The 22,906-nt window shown below is 36.1% G+C and overlaps 2 protein-coding genes across 2 annotated transcripts in view; one reads left to right on the top strand and one right to left on the bottom strand.

Moving 5' to 3' along the window:
* Positions 1-22,906, bottom strand: part of LOC126878062 (uncharacterized) — a 246,413-nt gene that overhangs the window by 148,416 nt on the left and 75,091 nt on the right. The window lies entirely within an intron of this gene.
* LOC126878067 (uncharacterized) lies at positions 9,960-14,256 on the top strand. The gene is made up of 3 exons (XM_050640494.1): positions 9,960-10,107; positions 11,672-12,093; positions 12,482-14,256. The coding sequence occupies exons 2-3, from the start codon at positions 11,675-11,677 to the stop codon at positions 13,056-13,058; spliced, it is 996 nt and encodes a 331-aa protein (XP_050496451.1). The 5' UTR covers positions 9,960-10,107; positions 11,672-11,674; the 3' UTR covers positions 13,059-14,256.

Here is a 22,906-nt window from a genome sequence, read left to right as displayed (position 1 = left end):
ATAATAACACGAGTGGAGAAATTACCACAGCGCGAGCAAAAACCTGACCTACCACGTGAATTCCACCGAAACAATACCCCCGATACAAATCTACCCGGGAAACATACATAACCCGCCGTCGCCGTCCATTGCACCCGAACCAGGCACAACACAACCATACAGAATGTAATGCAACAGTCACAGTCGTTCGTTGAAAACCCGCTATAAAGAAACCGGTGTCACGAGTCGGACAAGTGATTCACGACAAGCAAGTAGCCCACGTGTTCCTACAACCTCCAACATTCTCGAAACATATCTCACAAACGTCGTGCACAAAAATCACCTTTTTATATCAACCAATCAAATTCTTCCTAACCTAAGTTCTATTCTACTTTCTTTCCCGCTTTAATCATTGTGTAACAAAGACGCATATATACATTCTATTTTCCCGTTACACTGTTACACTTGCCCGCCAGTTCATTACGGAAATATCTATATTTCTAGAAGAAGAAACAGGAGCGATTCCTAACCTCAGTCAGTAATCGAGCACGAGATTTATAGCGATATACGAGAACAGCGTAGCGATGACAGCAGCCCATGAGCACGTAAACGTATGTTTACACTCACACTGTCGCGCGAGACCGGAGAAGGTGTACGTGAAACAAGTCGTGTGTACGTGTGAGTGGCGAAACGTCGCGGGGTTGTTAGCTCGTGGACGATTATCGCGATTCATCTGGAGAAATGGACTCACCTTTTCGCGCGGAGGACGGGACCGGAAGGCAGGAAGAGGCTGGTACACGGCTGGAGCCGGTCCACGGTCGCACACAGTGTGGACGATCTCGGACACAGGTGTAAAATCTCCGAAGACGCGGCTATGCCGCTCGAGTGATCGGTGTGAACTGCAGAAAAGCCCGCAGATGATATCAGAGACTTAGGGGAGACTGCATGACATCATCGCCGGCCAATCGCGGCAAGACCGGCTCTGCGCATGCGCTTCGCACCTCCGCGCCGGGGCTGTTGCGATATATCGCAATCGATTGCTCAACTTCGCGCCCCCGATCGACGCGACATCTCGCGGAGAATGATTGAAGGGTGCGTTTGAAACGACGCGGGAGAATGAGAATGATGAATGAGTTTAAGAAAAGAAATAAGGTGAAGAATGAACGTAGAAAACGATGCAAATAGATATTGTAAGAGTTAGATGTTATATTAATTGCGTTGATGAGTTGAGTAATGGAAGATATTTGCTTAGCAATATCGAGTTGTGGAATTGCTTGAAACAATAATAAAAAGTATTATATAAAATCTTCAAAAAAAAATTCTACTTGAATGTAAGTTAAGAAAAAAGAAAAGGTTTATATAATATAAATGTATATGCATTAGCTACAAAAGAAATTAATTTAGAGTAATGAAGCCTTAATATAATTTAATTTTAATTTCATTCAATTGTTTAGTAAAATAATTAAAAAGATGAAACTTGATACTAATGCAACTAAATTTATTAATATAATCTAGAGATATCTGTTCAGTAGATATTTGCCTAGCACAATTATTTTACGTCGGTTTATCCGGGTTAATTTAACATGAAAATTAATTGTCAGGTTATATGTATAACTCACCATGACCGCCGATGGTATTAGTTGACTACACAGACAATGGTTTCAAGACTATGCATTTTCGCAGAATTACTAGCCCGGTGAACATACATCAATGTGTCACTGTACGAAAGCAAATCGCTAGTACACACTACATGCTATCGACGTGTATTAACAGACTAACTTGTCAATACGTCCAAAATTCCAGTAAAGACGTAAAGCATTAGAAAAGTAAAACGTTAGAATCTTAGAACATTAGAACACCAGTTTACTGTAACCATATAACAATTTAATCTAATTATACGCCCTAAAGCTTCGTTCAGGTTACTCTTGAATTTAAACAACTTGAAGCCATTTAACCAGTGTGAATTTCCAATTTAGGTGACCTGAAATACTCTTTCAAAATCCTATACTCGTCCTTACTAATCGAGTAATCACGATTAAGCTTGACGCGTTACTTAAACAAGCAATTTGAATTTGTAACAGATCCATTTTCATAGATCCAAAAAGAAGAGTCATATAATATTATAAACAAATATGGAATCAAACGGAATACATAATCGACACATATTGTAAATAAGGTTAACGGCTGAATTAGATTCATAAACGTGGGCGTTCAAAAGCAGGTATCTCGTTACACGCCAATAACGCGAAATACCAGGCATCGAATCAGAAAATGTCTACGCACGAAATTGGATGGGTTGTCGTTCCACTAGGTGGACAAAGTTAATTGCTGCGAATAGCAATTTCTCGTGTGAAATGCGTTTGACGCAACTAGCCTTTTGCGTTGGTCGTTGCCCTGCGAGAGACTCGCGACATGAATATTTTCTCGCGATAAACCCCGTAAGGAAGATACGGCGCGCGCGTTTTATGAAAAAGCAATTTTTGGCCCGCGCTAATGATACTTTCAGAAACCGAACTGGCGAACCTTAACTCCTTAAACGGTCGGCGACTTTCCCCTAAACGTTTCAGCACTGAGACATGACATTTAAAACATACATATTTATGCGGTATTTTAGAAGACTTGTAACTTATGCAATTCATGTAATTATACCAAAATGTTTCAGCTATTTTCAAGTTGTTATGACTACGAAATTAAAGATGTTGGTAAATTCTAAACTTAGAAAATGAAGAGAAATATCATTGAAGAAATGAACAATATCTATACGTCAAATGAGGTACTAAACTTTTCTTTGATGAATAAACATGAATTAAATAGTAAATTTTAATTATTCTTAGAGGTAACGATAACTGCTTCCCAAAGAGCCTATTAAAGCCTGAAATAAAGTACATATGCAAATTTGATTTGAAAGAAATTATTCATAAATATACACGTCCCACAAAATATCTACAACAATATTTGTAACAATTTCACCAATAGATTTCATGCATGAATGAATGAAAGTACATACCCATTAGCGAACAGTTAAGAAAAATGAAAAGAACACTGGAATTAACCGCTAAAAAGGAAAAAGTGAAAAAAACGTAGGATACAAAACATGATACACGTAGCCAGGATAGCGAATCGCAGGATACCAGAGTATTCTTGTTGTTTACAAAATGCACAATGGTACAGAATGTTGGCGAGTTTCGCATTCGCGGTGATACACGGGGTCAACAGTTTCGTCCCTCCCAAATTACCACCGCTCGACCTGGAAAGACGGAAACTTTCCCAGAGAATTACCGTCTTTCCACACGGTTCCTTTCTCCTCTTTCTATGCCCGTGGTTCAGAAGCACTCGACACGCTTTTTCAACGGCAATTTCACCTTGCCTTTACAAAAGAGCCTTTTGTATTCAGGTACATGATAATGTTGTCTCCCATGCAAACGTTGTTTGCACCTGTATCTGTTCAACCTGTACGTGTACCAATTTTTTCTTAAACGCATGTGGTGACATTCCGAGTATGTGACGAACGTTCGATGGAGAAGAATGCTGCGTTACGCGTACATTTTCTGCGAATAATTTTGCATGTTTTGACGCTATCGTAAGCGGGAAAGAAGCTTACGCGACGTCTGCGAAGATAACATTTAACACGAGGTCAACGACATGGCCAAGTATTTCTATCGAGTGTTCTATCGTTTTCTATCGAATTTGACTCTTCATGTTTATCCCGTGAAAGGATCGCCCATATATTAATATTATTCATCATCAATTTCTTCGGATATTACATTAATTTGTGATAGTAATAAAAAGATAAGAATTACCAGTCGTTTCTTGTAGTCGGGATAAAAAATGACTGTGAATAATAACCTATAAGCATAGCACAGGACTTTGACTCCAATACGTGAAAGATAATAATATATGCTATCAATATATGCTAAACTGATATATGCTAAACTAAAAACAGCAGGTCTTCCTTAATAATAGCTAATACCTAATATATGTTCCGAAATTTTATAATTATATATTCGTTTGTCCTATATTCCATAATAGGCTTAATATTTAATTTCTATATTAAATTTTCTACGTAAAAGAAACATACAATGTCAGAAACATACAAGTTCACGATAAATTATTTGCCAAATATCGAAGCTACGGTGGCATTGACAGTTTCGAAAAGAAAGGGAAAAAAAAAGAGTCAGCGTATCGTGACGAAAAGGGAAACTATGCGTGGTTCCATGCATATTTCTTCCAATACGGGTGACAAAGGGGAACAGGACGTGCTCGTCCCATGCGTTTCTTCGATCTTGACGATCCCCCGTCGTGGAATAAAATCCTGTACAATCCCGATATTCCCTGGATCGGTTTGCGTTTCGCGACTTTGTCTTTGAAAGCAAACGACAGGCCCACCTACTTCGCGTATTTATGAAACAGCAAAAGCGTGCATGCACGCGTACACATGTTCCAAGTTTGTTCCCTTCGAAGCGTTCATGGAAAAATGGTATGAGGAATGGTCGAATTATGCGACATATTGCAGGACCCACACTCTCTTCTGCCGCCCACATGCTCGCGCACCGGAAAAGCTTTTCCATCGACGACGGGGGAATTGTTTCGACTACGAACGACGTACGTCGCGTCTTCTCTCTCTCCCTCTTTCTCTCTCTCTTTCTCTGTCTCTTTGTTTTTTCTTTCCTATACAAAGGCAACGGAAGAATCACCGCGTTGCCGGATATTAGCGTAATTATGCGTTTCGGGGTGATTATATGCGAATGAGAAAACGCTAGTACGAAGGGTACCATGATTTCAGTATGAAAAATATTGCAATAATAGTGTGTTTAAATAAAACACGAAAGTCTACTTTAAATGACACGTGAATGTAATGATTTTTGATAACGTAGTCCTGCATACGATTTAGCTTTTGATTGTACAATTTCGAATCTAATATAATGTACTCAAGTAACTATATATTTAAGAAAAATTAAATGTAAGTGAGCAAACGTATATTTAAATGTGTGTTGAAAAAGTACTATTGAAAATAATAATTGTATTACTAATATTAATAATTAATATTACTTCAACGGATAACAAGTATATTATAACTTATGAATGTGAGAAAATGTAATTAATAATATAGATACGATAAACGATGCCGAATATTTTAATATGTTTCAAAGACTAAGTTTCAAAATATATTGCTTACGGTGGCCGAAAGATGACAACATTCTTTTCAATCTTCGTATTTCATGCATATTCATTTTCGTGTGCAGAATTTACCGAAAATATTCTTTACCAAGATTTTATTCTATTCTACTTAATCTCCGTAAGATTGATGTTGCACAAATTTTACACTTGGAGGTGCGCGTGATGGAAATCTTATTTCCGTCGTCTCACCATCGAACAAAATGGAACTGCTCAGCTGGAGTGAAAGCAAACGCGATAACTGATTCTCCTTTACAATAAAAAAGGTTGGGAGGGAAAGATCGATTACGCCCAATAAGGAGAGCTCGAGAATACGTACGAATCAATCACCGAGGTAGTTGGCGGATTAAGCTTCACAATGTTCTCGTATCGCTTGTATCGATCAGCAAGAAACGACTGTACGACAAACTTGTTTCAATAAGCAATTTCAGATAAGTAAAATTAGGTGTCAATATGCAGTATCCAATTTTTACAATAATGTGATCACGGTAATAAAATATTTTTATACATACAAACCATTTCGCCAAGGTATCAATAAAGTTGAACAACGTTATTGTATTATTCATTTATTGAAAATCCTATTATTTGAGCGACTTTGCTAGAATAAAGTATACTTAATTGGTACTTTTAGTAATATGCAAGAAATACAGTATGATTACCAATTTTTGCATAGTTTAACGATTTTGATACTGACTCGATTAATATGCTTACGGTGCAAAATCGAACCTAATCTTATATTCAAAATCTCTTAAGACGGTCACGTTCGATGTTATCTTCGCGGCTATAATCGATACAAGAACTCTGTAGCTACGTATTATATCTTAGTCATGAGATTCGATTCTTGCTTAACTCTATGCTTGTATCTCGTACTTCAAACAAAAAAAAAGAGTTAAACGCAGAAAATTTTTTCCACGCTAAAGAGGAATAAAAATCACAAACATCCGCTTGAAACATTTTTGCGATTCTGCGAAGCTTCTCCCTGGCAATTCCATCCCAATTCACTACGGAACTTTCAAGCTGTACATTTTTACCGATCCAAAGCAAGAATTATTCGAAAAAGTATAACTTAAAAAAGAAAAAAGTACGTTTTCCCCTTTTCGGTCTTGCTCTCTTAATCCAATTCAAAACAAAATCAACATTATAGTATTTTAAATACTATGTATTTTTGCATTCTCGTATTTTCTATAAAAAATGCACAAAAATCTGCACTCTATCGATTAGCGTTAATTAAAATTAATCAATATTTATTAATAATTTTGCTCATAAATAATAAATTAACACAAGAAAGTAATGAAAAGAAATATATATGTATATGTTCATATTTATTAACAATTTATTTGTAAGTGCTAAATTAAGCCGAAAAAGTAATAAAATACAGAAAGGGAAGTACTAAGCGCGAATAAATTGACGTTTTTCCGATAGCCTCGGTATCGAAACGCAATCACAAGCTTATTTCGTTAACTTGCCTCTGTAGTTCCGTGCCTTCACGCCATTTCTTTCTCCCTCCAACCGTTCTGTGCCGAACTCAATGAACGAAAAAGGAGTAGCATCTCATTAAGCTGTTTTGTGGGCTGGTTGAATGCAGCTGCGCACACCTTTCTTTCATTGACCCATTAAAACCGCAGAGAGGGACAATGACTGGTAAATAAGTCCTGGCGAATTATTGTGGCGAGGTGTGACGTGCACACGAATAAAGAGGTCGAATTTGCTGCCGGCTAAGCGATTTAGATAAAAGCTTCTGAAATATCGAGAACGTAATATCAGTATTCGTTTTTCACTGTCTGAGAAATGCGATATGTCACGATCGCGAGATGTATCGGAAGATATCTCGTGACGGCTTGAAATAACGCGAAGAAAAAACCAAAAGAACCGAGGGAAGTTGCGTGATTCAGTTTAGAAGAAACTGTACAAGTTTCGGAATAGGTGTTCTTAATAACACTGTATTGTTACCAGATGTAATATATTTATTCTGTGACAAATAGAGCGGTTGATAAGATGACGCATACTGCGAAATTGAGTTGATTAAAAATATAGGAAAATATATGTTTATCTAATTGAAATTACAAGAAATATATTTAAATGAATTACTTGTTTAATATTTGAGTCACGTATAATGACGATACAACGTACTGTTATTTGTTATTAAGGCGCGTTTCATATATATAACAGTATTATGTGTTAGAGTATTATAGGAGAGGATTATAATACGTGCCGTGTTTGCATTATACAGAACGATCCAGTGTATTTCACGAAACAATCACACAATATTATTATTTGACGCAATTATATTCTACTACAAATTTATTTCGCAACGTTATGAAATACATTGCATTAAATAACCATAAAACAATATATTGCAGAATAAATATGAAACACTATCGATATGCAAATTTAAAGCATTGTCTTCATCAAATAAATCTTCTATCTTTCCAACAATTAGTACAATACGAAATACAAAGAATTCAAATGAATGACCACTACAACTAATCGAAATAGTGCTTGAAAATCATATAAATCATCGCAATTTCTATTCCATTGAAAATTCAACGCCAAATGACATCAACGAAATATGTATTCACAAAACTTCTCCAATCGAACACATACAAATTCTCCCGTCTTTTCTACAAACAGTTTCATATCTGTATCATTAGGCTTCCGTAATTTTCGTCTGTCCCAGACGAACAACTTTAGTCGAAGCGTTGTCCTGAAACTTTAAAACGGCGACGAAGACCACGCTAACCCATGGAAACGCTGAATATTAAATTCAATTTGTTTCCTCGTAGACATCGCGCAACGCCGAGAAGTGACGCGTGTTTCCATCTCACGGATTTACATAAGTGACTTATGGTCAGTGGGTGTTACACCCTCATCGAGGGATGGTCTGCTCGGATATCTTTGATGTGACGTTCGTATAGGGATTCAAATGAGGGATGGTCGTTATGAGGCTGGGTATAGAATATCATACGCGTGTACTCGTATTTGGTTTCGTGACACGCGTGCATTGCAGACGAATACTTTCGTTACAGGCACGAATTACTAGAACGGAATTTAAGAACACGTAAAGATTGCTTTATTGTTTTAGAGATACATTTGATGATTATAGAGATAGATTTTCCTGGAAAGTGATAGTGACTATGATTGCTATTGATAATGCTTCGAAAATTTTGAACGATTCTGTAGATTTACACGTATCAATGTATATTCTAACTCTATGGTTTCCATATGAATCGTTAATATTGTTTTATAATAAGAATAATCGTATTATAATCATCATGATGTTTGACTACAATTATCTTTGTGTTTTTTATTCGTCTGTTTACCAGTATTCTATTTTTTAGATTTGTAAGTGGTTTTCGTCTTGTCAACTAAAGCTAGCGATTATCCAAAGACAAACTAATTTTTAGGGCCAAGTAAACACTTGTGTTGCATTAAAATGAAGCTACTTGATAAAACGTTAGAACATACAGACAATAGGAAACACAGTGAAACTAGATGTGCATGACAGCCAATTGAAAGCCGAGGTCCGATATTTTTCCATATTGATTCTTCATCTTAAACAAATATCGTTATCAATAACTATATTATCGATATGATAATAAAATATTCTTAAATTGGTCATAAAACGGTACTGATTAAAATTAAAATATCTACGATATCCATAATTGATACATAGAAACGATCAATTACATTACACCATCTGAGACCGAAATAACAGTCACATTTTTAATCAATATCTACAATTATTATCATACCGTTGCGAAAAACAAATTAAAAACAGGATTAAAATAAAATAAGAAAAGCTACGTATTAAAACGTTATCGTTTATCGTTTATCGAAAAATGCATTTATGTCGACTTACTTTAATTCGACTATAGCTATCATAATATCAAATTAATGATAAAAACCGAAATGATCTATTACATAAACCGAGTACGAACCATCGCAATATCGTACTAAATTAGAAATCGGAGTGAACAAATTTCTTCCTATATCTCTCTATCATGAAATAATAAACAAATCATCCCCTAAAAAATGAATATTCAACAAACGCAACCTAAGTGTCCAATCTATGATTCGTCGAAATATTCGAAGCAACAGGGACACGCACCAAGAACGCGACCCATGAAACATAATCCGAGATTTCACGCGAAGATTATCAACGATGACCATCAGAGGGTGAACTAAAATGGAAGCAGCATAACGAGGCTGTCCCGCTATAGAAGGGTGACGCTGCACATCGGCCAGTTACGATTTTTCATCCATAATTAACTGTCACCATGGACCGGTCAAGTAATCAAAATGGAAACAGGAATCCGTCACACGTTACGATCTTCGTCGTGCAACACAGCGACGCCGGTATCTGATATCGACCTAAAAATCTCACGCCCATGTAAACTTTGTAATTAATTCCATCTATCCTCTGGAACATAAAAACGCCAACGAGAAAGAACAAAATATTCGAAAAAAATTTATCCAACTCTCTCAACTTTCCTTTTATTTCTTTCTCCTCCCTTTTGTTTTATTCCTTTTTCTTCTCCTCTGTTTTTTCCATTTCTATTTCTCGCGAGAACGTGGCAACGATAATAAATGCCTCGGTTACCTTTCGTTTCGACGACTCGCGCATAACAAAGAGAACAACGACGATTCACCCTTAGCCGACTTCATTTTCTACCGCGCGCGGAAATCATTCGGTTTTGGCGACGCGCGTTACGTTCTCGCATCTCGCTGCGCGTGAAAGCGGCTCCCTACCAAAAGAAGCAGCGGGCTTTATCAGATAAAGTCGCGCTATCGGTCTTGGCAAATAAGGGAACGCTGACAGGTGGACGATGACACACAGTGCCGGTTGTCACAGAGGCGTACGTGCCGCGACAGCTATTTTTTTCCTCTCTTTCCTTTCGCCCCGCGCACCCGTAATTTCAGTTTCGCCCAACGCTGCTCGCAAGGACCTGCCGAGTGAGTAAATTCACCACGATCGATTTTAATATACACGTGTGTGTGCGTGAACGTACGTGTAAAGATGATGTACGTGAGCGTCGTTATGGCGTGAATGAATAAGTGTTGGTCATATGCTATGTTGAAGATAAGAAATTGGACAGATGGCAACAATTTCTGTGAATTTTTGATGCCGATCTGTCGTGTTGGATTTTATTAAATTATTTGCGCTCAATTTGGGAATTTAAAAATAATACTGTCCTATCCACAGATTCTGTTTACTAGACTCAAACAATAATAGATGGTTAGGAATTGTTCAAGTTATAGAGGAAATAAAGGTACGCTTTTATTTAAGGTTCCAATTAACGTTCTAACAAATGTTCGATCAGGAATTAAAACAGCACTGCGTGTTTCAATGGAATAAGATAAGATAAAATAAGTCTGAGCTATATTCTTGCGTCACGTGGCCAATGAGTTAAGTCCGTAGCGACGGTTAAAAATAGCCGGTTAGATAATCAATCAACTGATAAAAAGTTGCGCGTGTCTAATGCGAGAACAACACCTGTTTTTCATCGTTCTTGATAGATTTAACACTTTGACTGCCACGCCGAAATCATACGTTTCGCTCAGGACCCCACGGGAGTATTTTTATTATTCAAAGCATATAGTGGCAAAATAATAATAAATTGATGATGTAAGACAACATTCTTCCCCAATGGACCGTTTATCTTATTGGCGGTCACGGGTGACCACCGTGACGCCTTGGTAACAGTTGATAGCGACATATTATAACAAGGCTTCGTTTATTTCAACAAACCATTCGCATTCGTTATTTCGTCGTAAGCAAAACGTGCAGAATATATTGTTGAATATATTGTAGAAGATATTAGTAACAGTATTTGCTCATTCTATATATAATAGTAAGGTATGTGCACACTGCTAACTTCAATTATATGATTATAAAGCAGCATTTACGATTATTTTCTAAGCTGTGTTTATAATAATATTCGTAGATTACCCCTCGAAGATATGGATGCAAACGCAGTGCAGCGTTAGATGCAAGATTTGTTGTCATTTTTTTTTATCGTTGTTCTAATAAAAATGTTTAATTGTTCAATAGGGCACTTTTTATTTCAAAGTATCTTCTATTTATCGGTTATATTCAAAATACCCTAACTGTCAATTTTCATTCAATTTTTACAATTGTAAGAAGTTCAAGCGCTCCGGTCACCAATGACCACCGTGGCGTCACAGAAGAAACCGTAGCCAGTCATATATGACCAACGTGGCAGTCAAAGTGTTAACCTCAATACGCAAAATTCATGTGTAATGCTATTGTACTATGTTTAAAGACATCCGCGATTAATATTCTAATAAATAAATTGAAAAGCGATGATGTTATAAACACTGCTCTTTAAATTTATCTTAGGCTTTACAATTACTCTTGCCATTTTCTTGCAATGTATCAACTCGTGGAAGCACGTCATTCGTTTCTTCAATATTCAATATCACTCGTGTACTTATGAAATGAGATTAAAAAATTACCAGAAAGCAAATAAACTAAATAATCAATTATTTCTATCAGATCATGAGTAGCCTGTACCCGAATCTGTGCGAGAGATTCAAAAGCGAGGGTGTCTGCCCGATCTGCCTGATGGAAATGGAACTAACGCCCAGATACGCTTGCTCCAATCAACATACAATGTGCTATCGTTGCAAACCTTATTACTACGACTGTCCCACTTGTCAGTGGCCGTTACACAAGGAAATGCCATCGCGAACATCTTCATCGTTATCGTCAGCTAGAGATTTACAACCTCACCCACTTCCACGCAAGTTCCATCAGTATCATCCTAGCGCTCCAAAACTGGACGAGTTTCAAGAACACGAGAGAAACTGTTACCCATCACCGCCACTTCAAGATCAAGAACTAAATGATTGTGCGTACGCTCATCTGGGTTGCTGGGTGAAAGTACCGACGAATTTGGTGGACCTACACGAGTCTCGGTAAAGAACGTTGCAATTTTTAATAAAGTAATTTTTAATACGAGCGAAACATAACATGAACAATTTCGAAAGAAAATTACGAAATTCTGTTGTAGATGAAATATTTGTATTGACCGATCAACATATTCATCGATTTAAATTCAACGTTCAAATTGAAATTGAAAGAAGACATAGAAATAAGAAAATAAGACATTCGCAGAAAATACGTGTATTATAGAATTCTGTAAATAATTTTTGTATCACTTTTCCATATTGATATAGAATACGATACTTACAAATACGCTAGTGAACAAACTTATTATTCAATCCAAAAGAAATAATCGTGTGTTTACGTTGTTAAGGAAAGAGAGAGAGCGAAAGTGTTCACATTGTTTTTTAAAAATTTCAGATGTCAATTCCGTCCTCACTTAGAGGAGGAACACCTTCCCACAGACGTAGCCCATAAACACGACGATTTGATCGAGTGCACCTATCGAGCGGTGGGTTGTAATGTGAAAACGTCACCCTGGAGGATTTCGATTCACGAGAACCATTGCATCTACAAGGATCGTTTCAACGAGCAGAACATTAGCGATTCCATGGAACGAGCGACCATCTCGAGTAACGATTGTGAAGATCCTGAAGAATTAGTCGAATGCAAATACAGAAGATATGGCTGCATGGTGAACATGCCTAGAAGACGAAAGCAGTTACATCAAGCGAAATGTAACTATCAGAAATATGATACCGGTGATGATGATACTTCGTCAGAAGGAGAGTACGATCCTGACGAACAAGTTCCTTGCGGATGGGCCGAATATGGATGTAAAGTGAGACCTAAACGTAGTCGTTTGGAAACGCACCAACAGAAATGCAATTACAGAATGGAAGAGTGTGCTTACAAGTATAACGGATGCACCGTCAAGTTTCAACTAGCTAGAAAACACGCTCACGAAAGAAACTGCGAATTTAATTATCTTTCGTAGATCAAGTATTTTATAAAGAAAATAGATACAAGATTATTTCTTATTGGTCGGATCTTTTAGTAAACGTTTTATGAACTTTTCATTTAATCGTATAAAATATTGTTTAAAAATATTTATTATTTGAGAAATATTTTAGAAGAATTACAAGTAAATTCGCATATTATATTAGTATTTTAATGATAATTGAAAGGTTTGCGCCGTGCGTTTCATAATAAATGACGAAACGTTCTTAATCTCTCCAATATATCACGAGAAGACGTACAAGCATTCAAACCAACGTCGTTAATACTTCCAAGTATCGATTCGCATCTAGCTATACATTGTTCCAGAAGACAGTTCAAGCACATTGAATACCACACTATTAATTACGTTACCATCGATTAGGTTAGCTTAGAGGAAGAGTGTTTCATCTAAGCGAAACGAATTCGAATTCTAAAATCAAACTCCATTCGTTAGAGAAGTAGAATTTAGAAGGTGTATTAAAAAATACAGTAGATACCCTGTAAAATATTGGTTTCCTATCTATTTTGTAATAATATATTTATCAATAACACTGTGAAACTACTTCAAGATTCAAATATCTTCTTATACTTCAAAAAAGAAACTACAAAGCATACGATTAAATTGAACAGTACGTACGCCACCCTGTGCACTTTTACTATTCCAATTACGCGTTTAATGCCAGTTAACAGGTGTCCTCCTTTTAAACGGCACATCGATTCGGTTTTCCAATGAACGAACTAAATCCAAACTTAATTACATTCGCAATCTGCAATATCATCAACTAGAACATGCGCATTTCTACGTCTGCCACGATGCATTTGCAAGAAAATTTATAAACCCTTCAACTCATGATTTCCAATAATTTGACAAATTATCCGAACATTATAATAAAAATGTATTCCTCTTCTAGAAGCGAGACAAGTACAACGAATGCAAATTTATACAAGTTATTATTTTCTTCTTTTTTTTATGAATACGACTAAAGAACGGAAATGACACAATTTTTAATTTGAGAAAAATTTGAGAGAACAGTTTGTCAAATTACTATATTTTTATGAATACGATTAAAGAATGGAAACGACGGAATTTTTAATCTTAGAAAACTATGTAAAGATTTCATCAAATCGTTATATTTTTATGAATATTATTAAAGAAAGGAAATGACAAAATCGTCGACTAGAGAAAGAGGCGAGTAAAGATTTTGTCACTAATACTGTTCATTCTCTTCATTGATTCTCTCTATCTCTCTTCTCCGCCCTCTTTCCATCCATCCTGGATCGTTGCAATCTCGTTGTATCATGAACACGATAGTGAAACTTACACTGCCATTCGAGGGATGATCCGGGGCATGATCGCCTGGAATGAGGGAATGATGGGTATGCCTGGGACATCGAACACCTGGAAGCTAATGATGTACAGCTTTCCTAGCCGCTAACTATCGCACTGTTTCGTGGCATTGCAACGCCAACACGAACGTTTATGGCGATCATTTATAAAACCACCGAAAAACCTTGAGAAACGAACTGTCTACAACGTGACTATACTCTCGCGTCAACGGGAAATATTTTCCACGTCCTATGCTCAAGTATTAAGATAATAAATCGCGCCGAACGCATTTATAACCGTATCTTGCTGTACAAGTTAACAGGTTGGTCGTTGCACGTGTCAGCGGAGGAAAATTGAATCTTCAAATAGGAATTTTTACGATGATGATAGGTTTGCGGAATAAAGGTGAGTAAGGATGTACTTTTGTAGTGTACGTCTAAGTTTGCTCTTCTTTAGGTAAGACGGATTATTTAGAGAATTAATTGCTTTTTTTTTTTAGAGATAAGTTTGAAGAAAGGAAGTTAGTTCGATGAATTATGTGCATATTTATGGTAAGAAAATTATATCAATTTCTGTATTTCTTTTTAGATTATTTCATTCTAATTACCTCAACGAAAGTATAAATCAACGTTAATAAAAGATTCCTCGAATTCCTTTATTCATTTCGATTATAAAATTTCACGAATCGAATCTTTATTGAATTTTGGCAATGTGAAACCATTACATCTTTGAAACTTTCCATTTTTTGCTAAACGTTTCCATATCTAAAATATCGAATATTTTGCCAAGTATCTGATAATTTATTATTACATTTTCTTTTTCTCTTCGTCTGTAAAGAAGATATGCCTGTCTAAAATATCAGGATAAAAGTGGATTCAGAGGGAAAAAGATTCGACGATTGACTGCATGAAAATCTCCAAAGAATCCAAAGATCCGAGTATATAGCTTTTTAGATACTACATAAATATTGAACGGGCCGGAAAATGGTAAGCTCTTGTCCGTTCACAGTTCACAGAAGCTGTCACCAGCCCGGCCAGAACTTTAACGATCAACGCTGACCCGGGCGATGGACAAAAGGGAATAGAAGCTGTTTTACATAGTAAAGACCAAGAAAGACTACCATCACCGCGACCCAACCGAATTCTTAAAGAAGATATTCACTTTTGAAGTAAGAAGAGGTTATTTCGCGAAATGCGAACGAGGCGTTCCAGTTTCTTTTTCTTTCCCACGTTATTTTCATCTTACTACAGAAAATATGTACGTGAAATATTGGAAACTTTTATATCAGACTGAAATAACTAATGACATGATCCAGCGATGTCTTATTTATGTAAAAATATTTTACAAATGAATAATAAACGAGCAAAATATACGATAGAAATACAATGGAATATTTTATTACTTCCCCAACATTTATCCTAAGTAAATATTATTATTCTATATTAAAAATAATAGAAGGTACCTGATCAAAAGCTAGCAGTTTCCTTTCAATTTCAATTAAAATGAACACTAGACTTCTATGTTCTGAATGAACATCTATGAATGAACGTGATGTGTAATATTGAAAATCAGTCTCTGTTTGTGAAACGCTTCTAGCCAATATTGATATTTATAACCTTACTGCAAGTATAAATAAAAGGGAATTCAAAGATGAGGAAATCAGTAACCGTATTCAAATGTCTAAAACGAAAATGGATATAAGCTGTGTGCGCTCTGCTCGGTAGCTGGTAGGAAGGAAAAGGGTGGTGAAGGGGTGCGAGAAAATTACACCCCTGGGGAACAGATCTGACGACGAGTGACACGAAGGGTCACGCTGAGCGAGAAGTCAGGCGACTTTAATTAAGACACAGGTGTCTTTTACTTATAGTTACACCGAGTTTCTCCAAGGGAATCATAGGAAATATGTCTATTACGGATGGAAAAAATACACACTAGCCTAATCTTCAGGTAAACCCTTACTGTCCCTTTAGACCATATTTAATTCGTGATTTTGAAGAATCACTCATCGCCATAATAATTTTTATTCTAAATACAAAAGTAATTTGCAACTTTATTATGATAGAATTCATTAAGCTTTTCTCAGCAATTTTCTACATTAAATTAAATAATTTATGAATAATTTTGCAAGATCAACATGCTTGCCACGGATCAATTTATTTTAGAATACATCACGTGTCTAGGTAAATAGAAAAATACAGTTTCATCTAAAAAAGCAAAAATCACTTTTAAATCTCAGAGACACTTTCATATAGACTACCCGTGAATTTGTGTCCATCATAATTATCGTATCTCATGTTACGTATTACTATCCTCCTCAGAATAAAATTTTAATTTTATTTAAACCACCTCTCCGAGTAATGAGAATAGTTTGAGAAATTATTGCGTAAAAATATCAAAATCACGATCGAAATTTAAATTTCGAAAATATTCCGTATAAACTGAAAGGAATGTCTGTTTTGCGCCAAAAAATTCTAACATTGTCTTGCCTAAAGCGAATTTAATGGCGGACTGGGATTTTTCGTCGGAAATCCACGTACAATGTCTCAGCCAAGATGTAGACTGGCGCCTGACCCAAGAATCACCTTTAATGCATGTATTCATACGATAAGCTGGTAGCTTCAAATCAGACGCATAGATAGAATAAGTGTTATAAGGATTTCAACAAGGGCGAACACTTCTTGACAAAGCAAGCGACTCGTCGAATATCTTCCAGTTATTTCCCTTAAATACTGTCCAAACAGTCAAATCCTTGCTGCAAAAGCACGATATCCTTCTATGAGTATCTGTCACTGGCGGGGAACCCCTTATGAAAACCGTATCAAGGGATTCTTCCTTGGAGTAGATGTCAACGATATTGACTTTTTATCATGTCGACGTATATCAAGAGGAATTTGGTAATACAGTGGAAATTACGAATTTTTACAATGGGGAGAAATTTAACATTTGAGGGTTTTAAGCAATGATAATTCAATTGTATATAATAATATTTAACACTGTATATATTAGGTTGTCTGAATAGTTTCTTTAGTTTTATGAGAAAATAATATACGCACAATGTTTTTTGTTTAATATTATTTTATCGAATTACGTACGATCCGTTTTGTTATGTTAAGATAAACACCGCGACATTTCACAGACTTGGTTTCATGTTTATATGAAGGTGCGCTGTTGTAAAAGACAAGTTTGCGAAAGAAAGACACTTTTCGGACAACCTAATAGTTTAATTAGCTTACGATAAATTCAAGTGTGGAAAGAATATATATGATATATGTAGAAAATTTGAAAAATCTTCAAAGTGGAATGCTAACTATGGAACTTGATAGATAAAACAAATTTATGTATGTTAGATCCATTTCTCTCGTTCCGCCCATAAAAATATGAAACTGTACAAAATCCGCAGTTTATTAGTGTACAACTTCTTGTACGAAACTTTGCAACTTTAAATAAAAAACCTAAAAATGTATTACTTCACTAGCAAATAACCTTACAAATAATAATTTCCTCCATTTGGAGGTACAGGGTATCGATTAAGGTACATCCAGTTATGTATAATATTTCACTTTCCCTTGCTACGACCGTTTCAAATGGCCCCAGGTAAAGGCGATCTAAAGCCACTTAAGAATCTCAATTTACGACACTCTCCACACGCTAATTTCCTGTACCTACATACATTGAGAGATCCAAGACCTTCGTGTACTGTAACAATTGATATTAATAACCATTTCGTTCTCAGCGTGAATTACCTGTCTATTTCGTAATACCATTCACCCATATATCTGTATCCTCCTGCACGATCTCGTTGCCGATATTATCGTTATCTATGTACCGCGACCACCCGTTGATCATCGTGCGTTGATCACGAAAAGCTGGAGCAAGTCTATAAACTGTACGGTGTTCGGAACAGGGCTCATATGCCACAAGTTCCAGACCATAATATTCTCACATAAATACATCTCGCCTAAGTAAAACGGAACGAAGCTTCAGGTCAGTGGCGAACACCTTGCACGAAGCACGCACGCGAACTCAATAATTCACTATGAAGTTGCTCTCGACGCCGCGAAGGGGAAAGGCAGTCGTATCTCAATTTTGTCAGGATATAACTATCAGCGTTTCGGTAACGAGAAAATCCACGCCAATCCTATGGAAGGGCCTTGGTGATTGGATACCGAAACATCTGATTCCCTGGGCACGTACGCGATTATCGTTCATCGATAGATCGTAACTACAGCCGAGTTTTCTACGGATCAAGATTTATGTCGAACAGATATCCGCTCGCGAGAGTGCATGACGAACGAAGAGTATAACCAGGATGATCGTCAAGTGATTGTAGAGTTTGCAGAGTTAGTTCCCGCTGAAGATTCTCTTTTTAAAATGAAACGATGAATAAAGCGTGGAGAGTTGCGGGCAGCGTTGATCGATTAATGCGTAGGAGGAGGAGATGTTGATTGTTGGAAATAGAGATTGATTTAATTTATTGATGAAATTAATCGTCAATTGGTAATTGTAAGTATTGATCTTTAAGATTGTCAATTGATGATTAAAGATATCAGATATTAAATTTGTATAATATGTACATTATGAATTAAAATAAAGCATATTTATGGGATCTTTTTATTTCTCACCGTGTAACTGTAATTATTAGTTCCGTGGTTTTCCCTCCGGCCGATACGCGATATTCAGATGAAAATGTTGCAAGGATTTCGTAAAAAAGGTGCGAATATTTTTATATGTAGATGAGATGTCGAAGGTAGGAAATGGAATTTTCAGAGAATATAGGAAATGGAATTTTTTAATAGAATACATCTTTCTAGGAAAATCGATGAATAAAAAATTTGTAAAAAGACTGTACTGATTTACAGTATACAAATCTTTGATACAAAGCCACGAACTATATCATATTATTTCCACCTCGCCTCCTTTTTGACCTAAATTCTCTGATAATCATAATACAAACAATTTTCTGGACGTCTTATATCAAATTCCTTCAAGTTATCATCGACAAGCGAGGTGAGATTAACTTTATATTACGTCAAAGCGCGTGTCGGTGTAATCTAATTTAGCTGATCGCAGGATTGGTTTGTTTGTAGTAAACCCGACACGATGTTTCAACTGGTTTTCCAGCAATTACGTTAACAACTCCAATACTTGTTTCCGCGCACGTTCCTGACAAACGACTTCTGCGTTCGAGGTTTATAAAGAGGGAAAGTCTCTCGGTGCGGGATTACAATTTTTAATATAACTCTTTGCATGAAAAAAGACGATAAGCGAGAAGGAATTGGAGAAACGAGATGCAAAGAAGCGTAAGAAAATACTACCCAAAAATATTTTATCAAATTTATTATTCGACGATTAGTGAGAAGAGACATCGTTAAGACAATTAATTATTGATTTACAAAACCATACGCTGAAATTGTTGCTTGAGGAAAATATTGTTTAAGGAACAACTACGTGTACTGAACATGCTAAAAGAAAAACTGTAACAGTAATATTCGCATTGTCTAACTACAAAGAATAACGATATCGCTTAAACAATTTGTAACAAAGTAATATAAAGTATTTTTATTTGAACGTTAACTCGTATCGCATGGACCATATGAAAAATCATAGACAATAAGAATAATCAGTGAACTCGTTCAATTTTACAACCGACACTTCCAGTTATTTGAAAATGTTGTAAAGTACATCGTACACGGAATATCGCAGATAGTAGAAATGTAATCAATGAACTTTTAATTGATTATATACCTTCAATTGGTGTTTTCTTTTTCTGAACCCTTTCTTCGTGTCGAGAGAAATATTGCAGAAACAAGAACGGCATTTACATACCAAGACGAGAACGAAGGGTGACGAAGGAACAAAAAGAAAGAGAAGCAACAGTAGCGACAGTATGAAGAAACGAATTTAATGAAACGCAAGAAACCCGAATAAAAGTGTATTTGTAATGCAAATACGCGTTGGACCAGTCCCGGAGGGCCGAAAAATGAAAAGCCGATGAAACAGCCGGCTACGAAATCGACCGTCCCATCACTCTCGCTTAATCCGATTTCAAATTCTTCGACGTCTCCGAATCACGTCTCCGAGACGCTTCCCGCTTTCTGCAATCTCGCTTAAAAAATCCTGATTTCTTTCTTTTAATTACCTCGGGGACCCGGCTGATCGTCAAACCGAGTACACGCCTGGAATCCTTATTAAACGAAATCCGAATTCTCGGTAGTATCAGAATCGTATCTTGCCGCGCTAACCTAATTAACGTTTTACAGTATGCAGAATTTCATAGTTTAGATTCCCCTCATTAGCGTATTTGATATTGTTAAGGTATAGAGAGAATTTGAAAAAACAAATAGTTTAAATTTATTTACAAATTATTCAGCTCTACATATACGTTATTCTATGAAGGACTCGATAACCTACTCGCTCGGTTGTTTGTTCGCTTCTGACGATTCTAATCACTTCTAACGGCTTTTAATAACTTCTAACCGCTTTCGTCTCAACTGAGACCTAGACATCTTTCAACGCTCACATACACTTTCACACGTACAGTATAAATGTATCATCTACTTAACAGATATATTAAGGGAAAGTCCTAAATTATAATGTTCTAAAACAGCGTCTTCTTGTGATTTTCTCTAGGTATGATTTTATATATATTTAACGAATACAAAAAAATTTTTTTTGAAGTAAAAAAAATTATAACAGATTTCTAAGCCTATTTCATGGGCTGCGGTTTTCAATCGGAGTGAAAGATTCGCCTCGTAATTCTTGACTGAAACGGAAAACCAAAAGGGATTAAATTATTATATATTTTTCTTCTCGATGAAATAAAAAAAAGGCAGAAAATAGTGTGACATTAAAAATTTTGGCGGGTTTAAAGAAAAAATGTGTTTTTCAAAAAGAAAAAATTAACTTTAAGGTACTATAACAATTATTTAAATAAACTTTTTGACGAACTTTTTTAGTTGATGGAGAAGAAAAATATATAATAATTTAATGCTTTTTTTGGTTTTTTCGTTTCAGTCAAGAATTACAAGTGGATCTTTCACGCCGATTAAAAACTATAGCCCATGAAATAGGCTTAGAAATCTGTTATAATTTCTTTTTACTTAAAAAAAATTTTTTGTATTCATTAAATATTTATAAAACTATACCTCAAAATTCAATAACTCCATTTCTTTCTTTCCCTCGTAAAAAGATCACAAAAGGACGCTGTTTTAGAACACTATAATTCAGGACACCCCCTTAAGTACGTCTAACCTATTGAGAAAGCACCATTTATTTGAAAATAATTAAATAAAATAATATTTTGTCAATATATTGAACTATGATAATACAGAAAATTGAGACGTTAGTTATTTCTACGATCTGTTTCACGTATCCGATTGTGAATCACTGATTTCCTTATAAACATTATTTTGCTAATTAAATCAGACAAAAGATTCATTTAAGACTTTCACAAGATGGGCAATCAGCGTGCAATAGAATTATGCTTAAAGATATAATTCATATGCTAATTCAGAGGAGAGGTAGTCAAAGAAAGTGATTGAAATGAATAAAGAAATTCTATGAATGTGTTCATAAAGTTCCCACTCGATCGGTCTTCTACTTAGAAATACTCATTTCCTTTCAAGTAGGTACTTATATCTATCTCACCTAGCTTCGAGTCTACTTGCATACAGTAGAATTTCTCTCTTGCATCATTGTTCCAAACTACTTTCAAACTACTTATACTCGTCTATTAATAACGTTTCTCAGCCACCAACATTTATAAGCAACCTCCTCCTCACGCAAATCCAAAAAAGACGTTCGTGTTCCTTAAGTCTGCTCGATGGAAGCGGGAAAGAGCCGACGTATAAATATTATCGAAGCTTCGGCTGGGTGGATGTTAGCGCGGAGAGAGAAACGAAAGAGTATACGACGAGTGTCGAGAATCGAAGGAATCATTATTTACCGAGAGAGCTGGCTATTGTCCTCTTCGACGGATGCATTGTCGAATTAAGGGCTTTTGTGACAGCGAATCGTGGAAGCGCACAATACTTTCGCCTCTCTTTCGCTCCCATCATCTTTCTCCTCTATTCTGTTTTCGTCCATCGTACACAGATTTCCCTCTCTTTTTCACCCCTTTCCCTCCCCCTTCCATCGTACATCTCCCTCCGCGCGAATCGCTTTGACAGTTACCTCACAAATGAAAGCACTTTTCCGCCGAATAGACAAAATAAATCGAGTCCCTCATACAATGTCGATGATTTCGTAACAATGCGTGTCTGCTCGGCGTCCGACCTACGCACGAATAAATAGGCAACCCCATCCACGGAAAGTCCCTATCGTCAGACGATAAAGCAGCGTTCATTGTGTTCTTTTATCGGGTATAAAAATGTAAGGCCCAAGAGTGATCTTTATCAGGCTAGAATCATCGAACGTTGTCGAGTTTCGTTCTTGGTTATTTGTTCGTTGAATTTTTAATTGGCGTTTATAAGATTGATGAATCACGCATGTGCTTCAAGAGTAACATAATTTTTGAATCT

The sequence above is a fragment of the Bombus huntii genome, chromosome 2 (assembly GCF_024542735.1).
Source record: "Bombus huntii isolate Logan2020A chromosome 2, iyBomHunt1.1, whole genome shotgun sequence".
NCBI lineage: Eukaryota > Metazoa > Arthropoda > Insecta > Hymenoptera > Apidae > Bombus > Bombus huntii.
The sequence above is the reverse complement of the archived record's forward strand: the minus strand, read 5'-3'. Positions and strand labels throughout refer to the sequence as shown.